We start from the raw sequence: 12460 nt of genomic DNA, 5'->3' as shown, positions 1-12460 counted from the left end.
AAATCTGATTCATTGAAATATCACATGTCACACAATGAAAATGTATTTATTCATTTTAAAAACCCTTTAAATATGGCCCTTCTTCCATTTTTTCCCCTAAAAGCAACATTGCACCAAAATCCCCTTCCATTTTTTTGTTTATGTAGAATAGGACAAGTAGGACTGCTTCTCCTATCAGTCTGTAACTAGTTACTAAGTTAAGCAACATTGAGTTTTCAGGCATAATAAATATTCACATCATAGAGGTAGACAACTTAGGGATGATTTATATTGGGCAGCATGATGCACTAACAGATTAGGCATTTTTGTTACACCAGTTGAAGTCAAGGGGGTAGAAATAATTATTACTATTCAACTGGGTTTCAGTCATTTAAAAAGGGAGGAGGAACACAAAGTGGCTCACAAAAATATATGATCAAAACACAGTTCACAAGGACTGAACGAGAGAGAATGAGAGCAGGTGGCCATGGAACAAGTACTTTTTAATTTTGCACATAATATATTCAGCTTATACATTTTTTTTAAACTTCAGCCCCACCACTCGTGACAAGATTCACAACTGGATGCATTAAAAAGCTGCAAGAGAGTATTGTATGTAGCGAAGTTACTTTTAAAACTTTTATTAACAGAATAACATTATAACAGAAGTAGGTAATTTGGCTTCCATAGTCTGGTTCTACCATTTAATTAGGTCACGACTTGAGTTATATCTTAACTCCATCTACCAGCTTGGTTCCATAAACCTTAATTCAGCTGTCTAACGAAATGATCAGTCCCAGTTCAGAAATATGCATTTACCCCCCTCAGCCTAACAGTTTTTCAGGGGAGAGAGTTCCAGATTCCCGCTACCCTTTTCTGTGAAAGTGTTTCTTGAGCAGTCTAGCTCTAATTTTAAAGGTTATGCCCTCTTGTTCTGGGCTGTCCCACCCGGGGAATTTTTTTTTATCTACTCCATCAATTCCTTGGATCAATTAGATCACCCCTTAAATCTTTTAAGAGGAATATAAAACCTAGTCTCTGCAACATGCCCTCATAATTCAACCTTTTTAAGTCCCTGTATTGTGGAGGTCTTGTGGTGCAGTGGCAGAGTCCCTACCTCGGGGCCAGAGACTCCGGGATCAAGTCCCACCTCACAACTTGATGGATGTGGAAGGTGTGCTCATAACACAGTCAAACAGGTTGATTATCAGCCAGTAAATCCTTCCAATATGCCTGATGGCAGGTGGGAAGAGTGTTTCCTGGTCAGCCATACTGCAAAAGGCAATGGCAAACCACTGCAATACTTTGCCAAGCATAATCATGAACCAATACAATGGAAGTCCATGATCACCAACAGCCTCAGGGTATGGTAGTTTGGGCTCCCTTAATTCATCTCAGGCATGCGTACGGAGTGGGCAGGTACAAGTGGGGGGGGTTGCGGGGGAAGTAAAAGGTAGAAAGAAAACAAACAGTGGATTCATTCCCAGCACACTTTTTAATTCCAATTGAATATTTAAATTATTAAATAATTATTAAATAAGACCATTTAATTCCAATAAATGCAGGTTGGCATTGGCAAAGGGTCACCTAACATGCATGAAGTTTAAAAAACCGAAAGGTACTGCAGGCTGGTCTCCCACATTCTACCCTTCCTAAACTTGAGGTCATCAAAAACTCTGTTGCCTGCGCCTTAGCTCTTTGCAAGTCCTGTTCACCTTTCAGCCCTGTGCTCACTGACTTACATCAGCTCTGGTCAAGCAACATCTTGATTTGAAAATTCTCATCCTGGTTTTCAAATCGTTCCATAGCCTTGCTGCCCCCTATCTCTGGAATCTCCAAAGCCTTGAGATATCTGTGCTGCTCTAATTTTGGTCACTTATGCATCCTCGAGTTTAATTGCTCCACCATTGGCGGCTGTACCTTCAGCTGCTTAGAAATTTTCTCTTTCAACCTTCCCCCTCTCTACCTTGCTTTCCTCCTTTAAACTTTCCTTAAAACCTCCCTCTTTGACCAAGCCTCAGGTCGTTTGACCTAATATCTCATTTGCCCTAATGTCATACTTCGTTTTATAATGCGCCTGTAAAGTGCCTTGAGATGTTTCATTACTTTAAAGGTTAATGTTGACATAATGCACTGAAAATAGATGGAAGACAATTCAGAATCGTTAAGCAAATAGTCAGCCTCTTGCCTACAAATAGCCTCTGATCTACTTCTGTTACTACCCCACTTGATACACATTTAAACTGAAGATTTTGTTTAAAAGCCCCTACATTTTGGTATTTTTTTCTACATTTCAAAAGATTGGCCATTTCATAACCTGAATTTGCTTTGTAGCTGAATAAATTCTATTCAAAGTAAAGTTGGTCAACATAAGAGATCAGGTAACATTGCAGATATTCCACCATCTTGACATCTAATGGGAATTAGAAACTTGTTTACATCACCCAGTGGAGTAAGTATCATTAAATACAGATGATTGGGTCATTCTCACCTTACTGTTTGAGAGTTTGTCTTGTGGAGATTGGTTACTGCGTTACCTACATTCAAAAGTGACTACACTTCAAAAAGTACCTTATTGCCTATGAAGTGCTTTGAGATGCCCGGTCATGAAAGGCACCATGTAGATGCACATCTCTTTCAAAAGACAGCCTTTATAAAAGGTAAGCTGACTGACATGACCAACAATATAGTCTACAATCAGGTGACTTGGAACCAACTGATGATGCTCAATGGACATTTACTGTTGAGCTTAAAAATCTGCAGAAATCTAACAAGGTTTTTTAAAATATATTTTCTCACAAGCCAATACAAATCGCTTTGAGAATTTTCAGTTCTGACAAAGATAGGACCCAAGGGGAGATTAACCCTCAAACAGGAAAAAAAAACATTCAGGTAATAAGGATATCCATCTTAAATGCCTGTTGGAAAAAAAATTCATATTTATTTCCATATTGGTTCATCTCATGGGTCTCCTCAGAATGTGGAGTAAGGACTTATTGTATCAAAGCACCAGCCAAAAAATCCTTGCCAATATATCCAAACTGTCAAATTAAGCTAGCCCAAAGTCTTCAATGTAGAAAAGCTTGAGAAATTGTGTCACTACTTCAGCTTTGTTTTTCAGAAGCCGTTTCTGAAAGGAGTGTGATTAGCAGCTGACATGCTGTTTTTACAGAGAAAAGCACCAACAAGGTACAAACTATTGGGATCAGAGGTTGGATGCATGAAACATTTTTTAAAAATCCAATGTGGTAACCAAGTAGGTTTATTGTACTATTTAAAATATCATAAATGGTAAGTAATTGCATCAGCATTTTAATGAAACACACTAGTAAACTGGGTGGACACAATACCTGGAAATAATGATTCAACTCGCCACTGAAATAATCACCCTTTTGAACCAGAACACATGGATACATGCTGGGCTCCAAGAGATAATTAATATGCCACATTCTGCTTGAAGGCTCATAATACATTTTAAATCTATAAGGAACCACAAACACCTGGTGCCCGAGAGAAACTGACAAAAAGGAACACAAACTCACCTTCCCACTGTGAACTTGGTTATTTAAATCATTGTCAACCTAAATAAAATTAGGCTAAATAAAATGGGTACAGTCACTGAAACACATGCAAAAAAAATTGTTCCTTTGTGTTGTACGCATGAAAAGGAACAGATAAGTTTATAAAAACAAAATATCATTGATGTTGGAAGTTTGATATAAAAACAGAAAATGGTGGAAATACTCAGCAGGTCTGACAACATCTGTGGAGAGAGGAACAGAGTTAATGTTTCAGGTTGATGAGCTTTTGTGAGAACTCAGATGTTTTATTCTGGATCTATTGTTAAGAAACTGACATCCCAGAGGGTTTTGCCTTCTGGTTTACCATTTGGTTTTCTTCAAAAGTTTTGTTCAATTAGTGTTCAACAAACATTGCTAATTTCTAATGTTGTAAACCTGTAAAACAAAAGACCATTTTCACAGAACACAAAAGGCACCCAATCTATTACTATTTAAAATAGATTGTTAGTCACCAGGGCTTAAGTTGGGTCACATTCAATATTCTTAACAAATAGACTGGGGCATGTTTCTCCAGAAGAGAGAAGGCTGAGGGGTAAACTAATAGAGATCTTTAAAAATTATGAAAGGGCTTTCTCAGGTAAAGGTAGAGAAGATAATGCTACTTGTGACTACAGCTTTAAATATCAAGATTATCACTCATAAGTCTAATGAGGAATTCAGGAAGAACTTTTTTTTTAAACCCAGATAGTTAGAACGTGGAACACTATCACATGGACTGGTTGAAGCGAATGCCACAGATGCATTAAGGGGAAACTAGATGAAGACAAGGGAGAAAGGAATCGAAGGATGTGTGGAAGAGGGGCGAGAGGAGGCACATCTGCAGCACAAACAGTTATGGGCAAGTTGGCATAAAAATGGGTTGTTTCTTTTGCTGATAATATCATATAACACTGGCTCTAAAATTATGACTGTGGCACAAATGCAATTTTTAAACGACAGGAGAAAATTTGCTGCTATAAAGAACTTGTGACACAGCACTTTGAAGAATAAACAAATTGGTATCTACAAAAATAACTTTGACAACAGCAATGAGATGAACACTTTATAGTGTCCTTTTCCTGCTTTTAAATTGATTTTCTACGAAAATGTTCTCCCTTCCTTCAACTCCTTGCTGAAGCATTATTACACAGTGCCTTTTACCCTCTGGGACTGCAAGCAGCCATTCAGCTTTGTTGATTAGCATCAGCAGGAAGAACCACAGCATGCCAAGTCTCACCCTCACTTAAAGCCCACACTTCCAGCAAGGCTTGATGGTTAGTGATCAGTAGTGAAAGTTATGGCTGTTCTTTTTGCCTATTCTCAAACAAGGCCAACTGAGGCACAGTCATTGCTGCCCCAGCTGGAGAACTTGTTACAGACTGCAGACCAGCGATGAAAGCAGCAATCATGCTCATTAAGGTGGTCAGTAACTCACCAGACAAAATTGCTGAATCATTTTTTTTTTGGTGGTTGGGGGGGGGGGGGGGGGGGGGAAAGAGGAGGAGGAAGGGGCTGTTCCTTTTCTTTGCTCCTTCTCCATTAGATTAGGCCTTCACTTATTTGGAAATTATTTTAATTCCATACATCTCAAACCATCTGTGACAGACAGACCTGATCCCAGTCCTCTGCCATAACCAAGTTAAAGATCGGGGTGGGGAACCCCTGTCCCTCAGTGAGATTTCAAAAAACATATGTGCATATGGTGCATACATCTCCACCATTTACTGAGTAAAGGTTAACAGTCACTGTGGGGCTTCTTTGTCGAAATACACAGCCAGAACAGGGGAAGCGCAGTACAAACAGTTTAGGCAGGAGATTCAAGGAGGAGTGCCCCATTCTCTGAATAAACAATATCCAGCCCTTTAAAAGCGATGGGCAAACCAGTCTGAGAAACCAGTTACTCTGACATTTGAGATGGTTTACTGGAGTTCATTTGTTGGTTATTTAGTTCCTTCACTTTAAACAGAGATGGGAACTAATTTCAAAACTAAACCCCAGAAAAAACAATCTGGGAACTGGACTGAAACCAGTGACATTGAAGCTAAAGATTGAAACTGACAAGGCAAAAAGTGAACCTTTCCCAGTCCAATCTCCCTTCAGTTTTAACTCCTTTGACTGATGCTCTGGCTTGGTCGTGGGTGAGAGGTGACCCAGGTGAGAGCTGTCCCAGGATAGACCCAGGTGAGAGATGTCCCCATGAGAGGTGTCCCAGTTTCAATTGCTTACCAATCTAGGGCAAGTGCTGTCATTGAGGAGATACTGGTGCAAACACAGCAGTGATGGGCAGGAGGTTTTGGAAGCAGCAGTAATCCAGACTGAAGTACCAGTAATTGTGATCTGCGTAGAATCTACAATAAGGTTCATTAAGGAAAAGCAAACTCGGCCATCACATTAAAAGGTGAGTTGAACGTTTCTGTATTCTCTCAAAAAGTTAAATTAAGTTGGTTTTTGTGTGTGTGGCCTGTGACTGATTATGTGTGTGTGAATGGCCTTTGATAAGAAAAAGGTTCCCCACCCCTGATTATAGATGGTAATTTGGAGCAATGAGGGATATGATCGCTAATCTTGTGTTTAGCACATTTCTGATTTGAACACAGAACTTAACACTCCTCAACAGTTATTGTGCAAGTAGTGAACCGAGAAGTAAGTGGAGGAATAGTCTCAAGTAACTAATACAAAAGAAAATAGTGCAGATGCTGGAAATCTGAAATTAAAACAGAAAATGTTAGAAATACTCATCAGGTCATTCAGCATCTGTGGAGAGAGAAATGGTTAGCGTTTCAGGTCAATGGAATTTTTGTCAGAAATGGAAAAAGTTAGAGATGTAACAGGTTTTTACCCTTCCATCTCCCACATTCCCTGTCTCTATACATCTGTTACATCTCTTACTTTATCTAGTTCTGATGAAAGGTCATCACTCTGAAAATGTTAATTGTTTTTTTCTCCACTGGTGCTGCCTGAATATTCCCAGCATTTCCTGTTTTAATAGCTTGATAAACTAGAACTAGTTCCGAATGTTGCCTGCTGCAACACTTAAAAGTTTTTGAGTACAGCCACCCAAAGTTATTAGCTCAGTTAAAAAACAAAATTATACCAAAGCAAGAAGTGGTGAATACTGTTGATGTTTCACAAAATACCACTAAAAAAACCTTTTTGTGCAAGCAGTTAATAAAATAGCCTTTCATCTTTAGCAGGTTACTCAAAATCACATTCATCAAGTAAAGGGTTAAATAGCTGCACTAAAAGCCAAATATATTATTTCAGCCACAACTGAATTACTGGAGAGAATACATTTATATGCAACTAAGATTTTTAGGAAACAGTTACTGTAAGTTTCCTCTCATAATTGTATATTTCTAAATTTGCACAATTTAGACAGCAGGAGCTTGTCTGGTCCAATTAGCAGCATGTAAGGTTGAGGCCATTTGTGTGATGATTCAAACGCAAGCAGCAGACAGCAATCAAGTATTGCTTTTCTCACAACAGAGGTTGCATAACCAAGGCCTCACTGTTTGTTGAAGTTGTATAGATATCCAAATTATGGTCAGTTACTCTTAAATTGCTACAGAACATTTGGCTTTTCCTTTGGTGTTGGTGAATTTTACTCCAAGCTAGGGCTAGTCACCAAAAAAAAAATCAAAGCCAAACTTTTACAATGAGGTTTTTAAACACAAATTGGCCGTTTCTTTTCCTCTCACACAAAATATCCATACACAAAGTTCAGCAAGTTGAACTTTCACAGTCCACTGATGGCATCAGTCGATGAACAGATCAATTAACGTTCTCTTCTCTTTACTGATATTCTTTCAGATGTGAAAAATGAAGTCTTGTTTATATATAAAAAAAAGGTCCCCGTCAGTTTGACAGCCATTATTTTGGGTTATTCTGGATCCAAACGTGGCAACACAGGAAGAATAAGATTTCCAAATGCAGAGTCCTGAGTTATGAAATATCCTGATGAATGTGCGTGTGCATGCTGAGGAACAAATTAAAAAATACCAGTTAGATTTTCTAAACATTGTCCAAATGGAATATAAAATGAAGTACAGGTTTCAATTTGTTCCCAGAAAAACTAACTTGCACTTGGTGTAAAAGAAAACCGAAGGGTTTAATTACAAACAATAAAAAAAGGAGTACAGCATTATCAGCCTAAATATTTAAACAGCAGCATCACCAAGATTGGAATGTCTCAAATATAGAAAATATGATCAAGCCAATTTGAAATACAGTCCCTAATTCAGGTAAATGAATGAATAAGCTTTTTTTTAAAAATTATTTCTCAGGATGTGGGTATCACTGGCTAGGCCAGCATTTACTGCCCATTCTTAATTGCCCTTGAGAAGGCAGTGATGAGCTGCCTTCTTGAACCACTGCAGTCCCTGTGGTATAGGTACACCCACAGTGCTGTTAGGGAGGAAGTTCCAGGATGTTGACCCAGCGACAGTGGATATAGTTCCAAATCAAGATGATAAATGGCTTGGAGGGGAACTTGCAGGTGGTGGTGTTCCCATGTGTCTGCTGCCCTTGTCCTTCTAGACAATAGCAGTCGTGGGTTTGGAAGGTGCTGTCTAAGGAGTCTTGGTGAGCTCCTGCAGTGCATCTTGTAGATGGGCTTCCACTTGTAGAAGCTTTAAAAAACATACTTGCACCTTTCTTAAATGCCACCAAGTGCTTTTATACAATTAACTACTTTAAGTGTAATGACTGCTGCTCTGTTGGCAAACACAGAAGCTGTTCTGTGCCACCAACATCGTAGAGACAGCAAGGAGATGGACGACCAATTTGTTTCAAAGCGGTGTGGAAGAGGTGCTGGCTCGACAATGAAGAACTCTATGCTCTTTTTAACCTTTAATTCTCGCTTGAACCAACAAATGGGGGCTCAAATGATCATCTATGAGAGTAATGCATGGATATGAAGATAACTGACTACAACTCAAATTTTCAGACCTACTCTATAGTTATTAAAACGTCTTTAGCACTTGAGCAGAGAATAAATCAAAAATAAGTATTAAAAGCAACAGAGGATGGGGCAATAAATGCTGGTTTTGCCAGTATCCCATGAACAAAAAAGCAGACCACCAGGTCATCATTCCTGAAACGTAGAAAAGTTAGCTCATTACAGGAGTTACAGATTGCTAGGAACCCGCAGCCTTAAATATTTAAAACTAATCAAAGTCTGTTCAAATAAGCACAGGTTTTGAATGTTACTTTTGAAAGAGATGCATCTAGGCTCATGACTGCTGCCTTCACTTAGCTCTTTTTGGAATCTTTGTGAATGCAGCAAATCCTGTTTTCTCACAGTGCCCTGTATTGTCTACCAGTTGAGATTAATCTACTCTGAAATCACAGTAAGCTGGCCTTAGGGCAACTAGCGCAGATTATTTAAATGGTAATATATTGGGAAATGCTGATGTACAAAGGGACCTGGGTGTCCTTGTACACCAATCACTGAAAACAAACATGCAGGTGCAGCAAACAATTCAGAAGGTAAATGTATGTTGGCCTTCATTGCAAGAGAACTTGAATACAGGAGCAAGGATGTCTTACTGCAGCTGTACAGGGCCTTGGTGAGACCACATCTGGAATATTGTGCGCAGCTTTGATTTCCTTACCTAAGAAACAATATGCCTGCCATGGGGGAGTGCAGCAAAGGTTCACCAGACTGATTCCTGGGATGGTAGGATTGTTGTACAAGGAGAAACCAGGCTGACTAGGCTTGTATTCACTGGTATTTAGAGGAATCAGAGGGGATCATATTGAAATGTATAAAATTCTAACAGGGCTGGACAAACTGGATGCAGGGAAGATGTTCCCCCTGGCTTGGTGGTGGGGGGCTGGGGGGGGGGGGGGGGGGGGGGGGGGGTCATCTAGAACAAGGGGTCATAGTCTCAGGATACAGGGTAGGACATTTAGAGCAGAGATAAGGAGAAACTTATTCACTCAAGTTGGTGTTGAACCTATCAAATTCTTTAGCACTGGAGGCTGTGGAGGGCAAATCACTGAATATATTTAAGAATGAAATAGATAGATTTCTAAACACTTAAGGAGTCAAGGGGTAGGGAGAGAGAGTGGGAGTATGGCATTGAGACAGAGGATCGGCCATGGTCACATTCAATGGTGGAGCACGCTCAAAGGACTGAATGGCCTACTCCTGCTCCTATTTTCTATGTTTCTATTCTTCCTTCCTATGCAATGTCACCCACTGGCAACAGAGCGGCACAGAGGAAAATGTGCAAGCACAGTGATCTCTAACATATTACACACCACGTCCCTGACATGGGTGCCATAACTGGAGGTAGACAGATTATTGGCATTGTGTGTATTCTGCTGAATGTGGTTATATTAGTCAGTATTGCATTCATAGCACTGCAAGCCTCTTTCTGATAAAAGCAAAAAACTGCGGATGCTGGAAATCCAAAACAAAAACAAAAATACCTGGAAAAACTCAGCAGGTTTGACAGCATCTGTGGAGAGGAATGCAGTTAACGTTGAGTCCGTATGACTCTTCAACTAAGGAAAAATAGAAAAGAGGTGAAATATAAGCTGGTTTGGGGGGGTTGGGGGGGGGGGGGGGCGGTGGTGGTGGAGGTGGGACAGGTAGAGCTGGATAGAGGGCCAGTGATAGGTGGAGATTGCCAAAAGATGTCATAGATCAACAAAGGTGTTGACGGTGGTGATATTAGCTAAGAAATGTGCTAATGGTGACATCAAGGGTAGAAAGCAGGACGAGCAAGGTACGGAGAGCCCTAGTGGGGGTGGGAATTGAAATAGACTAAAAGGTAGAGATAAAACAATGGATGGAAATACATTTAAAGATAATGGAAATAGGTGGGAAAAGGAAAATATATATAAATTATTGGAAAAAGGGGGATCGGAAAGGGGGTGGGGATGGAGGAGAGAGTTCATGATCTAAAGCTGTTGAACTCAATATTCAGTCCGGAAGGCTGTAAAGTGCCTAGTCAGAAGATGAGGTGCTGTTCCTCCAGTTTGCGTTGAGCTTCACTGGAACATTGCAATAGGCCAAGGATGGACATGTGGGCATGAGAGCAGGATGGTGTGTTGAAATGGCAAGCGACAGGGAGGTCTGGGTCATGCTTGTGGACAGACTGAAGGTGTTCAGCAAAGTGGTCACCCAGTCTGCGTTTGGTCTCTCCAATGTAGAGGAAACCGTATTGGGAGCAGCGAATGCAGTAGACTAAATTGAGGGAAGTGCAAGTGAAATGCTGCTTCACTTGAAAGGAGTGTTTGGGCCCTTGGATGGTGAGAGGGGGGGGGGAAGAGAGAGAGAGAGAGAGAGAGAGAGAGAGAGAGAGAGAAGGGACAGGTGTTGCACCTTCTACGGTTGCATGGGAAGGTGCCGTGGGAGGGGGTTGAGGTGTAGGGGGTGATGGAGGAGTGGACCAGGGTGCCCTGGAGGGAATGATCCCTGCAGAATGCCACCCAGTGGTGGTGGTGAAGGGAAGATCAGCCTGTTTCTGATGTAGGACAGTCATGTTAACTTCTTAATCTTTGATCAATATCCTTTCTATTTTTTAATTAGTATTATTTTCACTTAATTCTGAATGTTGCAAGATCTGCCTTCCTTACAAGCTAAAAAAAAACAAAGAATTTCTTTGTCTCTACACACATAAAAGCTAACTACTGATAAAACCCTGGGTGTAGCTAATCTTTGAACATCTCTTCTGTTGGGATCTCAGGTCCTATAATTTCTCTAACTTCCCCAGGCAAAACAACCCATGACATACCAACATTTTTTTACTACAGCAAATGTGTCTTGTTTAATTGTATGAATAGTTTTTAAACAACTTCAAAAAAAAATCATAATTTAATTTTACACTAGTTTGATCTAATTCATTTTACACTAGTTTGATTTGATTTTTTGTTTTATAATTTCAAAGTTCCACAGCATTTAAAAAATTGGTTTGTGACATACATGCATCTTAACCACATATATACGTGAGAAGCTTAATATAGGGAGACAGTACAGTGGCATGGATGTACTAGTACATTCATGCCTTTGAATTTGCATAAGCAAATTCACAACCTGTGACTAACAAGAGAATATAATTCCCAAATCATGAGCACAGAAGAGAAAACCTGTGTTAAGAACTACCTGCAAGGCCGCTTTCTGTTGTGCTGCTATGTGCTGTTGCTCAGCATGGTCTCGAAAATCTTTAGCAAAAGCAGGTCTTGATAAAGGAATACTGTGAGGAAGCAATGCAAAAAAAACTCATGCACCCAAATCTTTCAGTTATCCAAATGTGCCTTTATACAGTCTATATATAATTGCTGTCTGTTAAAGGTGAACTAAAATACCAAAATGCTAGAATTTCACAGTCAGGGAGTTTGCAAGGCAACTTGCAAGCAATTTCACAAGGGATTAAACATTGAGATTACATTATTAACGTGCATTTTATGGATGAGTGATATGGGATCTAAAGCACTGTACCACTAAATGTCTGGATTGAAAAGACACCCACGATGTAAAAATAAATCATTTTAATATTGAAAGGCAGGCAGATTCCCCAGAGACACTAGCTTTGCTTCTTGAATCTCCCCCCAAATAGATCTGTATATCTTTTTAAACCTTAGAGAATGTTTACTAATGTAATTAGAGACTGAGAAGTTGAAAATTTCTGAAATAACATGAGCATTCTTGATGTTATTATTGAGAAAGAGTTGCAAAGTGAGCTAGCCATCACTTCTCAGTTGTATCAAATTCAGCCTTCAGCTCACTTTGAAATACACTACACATTTTCCACTCCCTTCCACAGTCATGCAAACAAACTCGTAAGAAATGTTTGGTATACGATACCTGGCTCCAGGATTGTTCATTGATGACTGATTCTGCATTATTAACTTTTTCTTCTCCTGTTTGAGCTCTGCCAGGATAGCAGCACGGTTTTTGTTCTGAAAGTCTT

At 39.8% G+C, this 12460-nt stretch overlaps 1 protein-coding gene across 2 annotated transcripts in view; it reads right to left on the bottom strand.

Annotated features, from left to right (window-relative positions):
* Nucleotides 1-465: 465 nt before the first annotated feature.
* LOC121277147 (ints3 and nabp interacting protein) overlaps nt 466-12460 on the bottom strand; it is a 30774-nt gene continuing 18779 nt past the window's right edge. For both annotated transcript variants that reach the window (XM_041186221.1, XM_041186222.1), the window contains 3 exons: nt 12355-12457; nt 11653-11743; nt 466-7515 (listed from right to left, as the gene is read on the bottom strand). In XM_041186221.1, the coding sequence (XP_041042155.1) occupies nt 7420-7515; nt 11653-11743; nt 12355-12457 (290 nt within the window). In that variant the 3' untranslated portion in view covers nt 466-7419. The remainder of the gene's footprint in view (nt 7516-11652; nt 11744-12354; nt 12458-12460) is intronic.

Source organism: Carcharodon carcharias, chromosome 4 (assembly GCF_017639515.1).
Source record: "Carcharodon carcharias isolate sCarCar2 chromosome 4, sCarCar2.pri, whole genome shotgun sequence".
Classification (NCBI taxonomy): domain Eukaryota; kingdom Metazoa; phylum Chordata; class Chondrichthyes; order Lamniformes; family Lamnidae; genus Carcharodon; species Carcharodon carcharias.
Note: the sequence above shows the minus strand (reverse complement) of the source record. Positions and strands in the feature narration are given on the sequence as shown.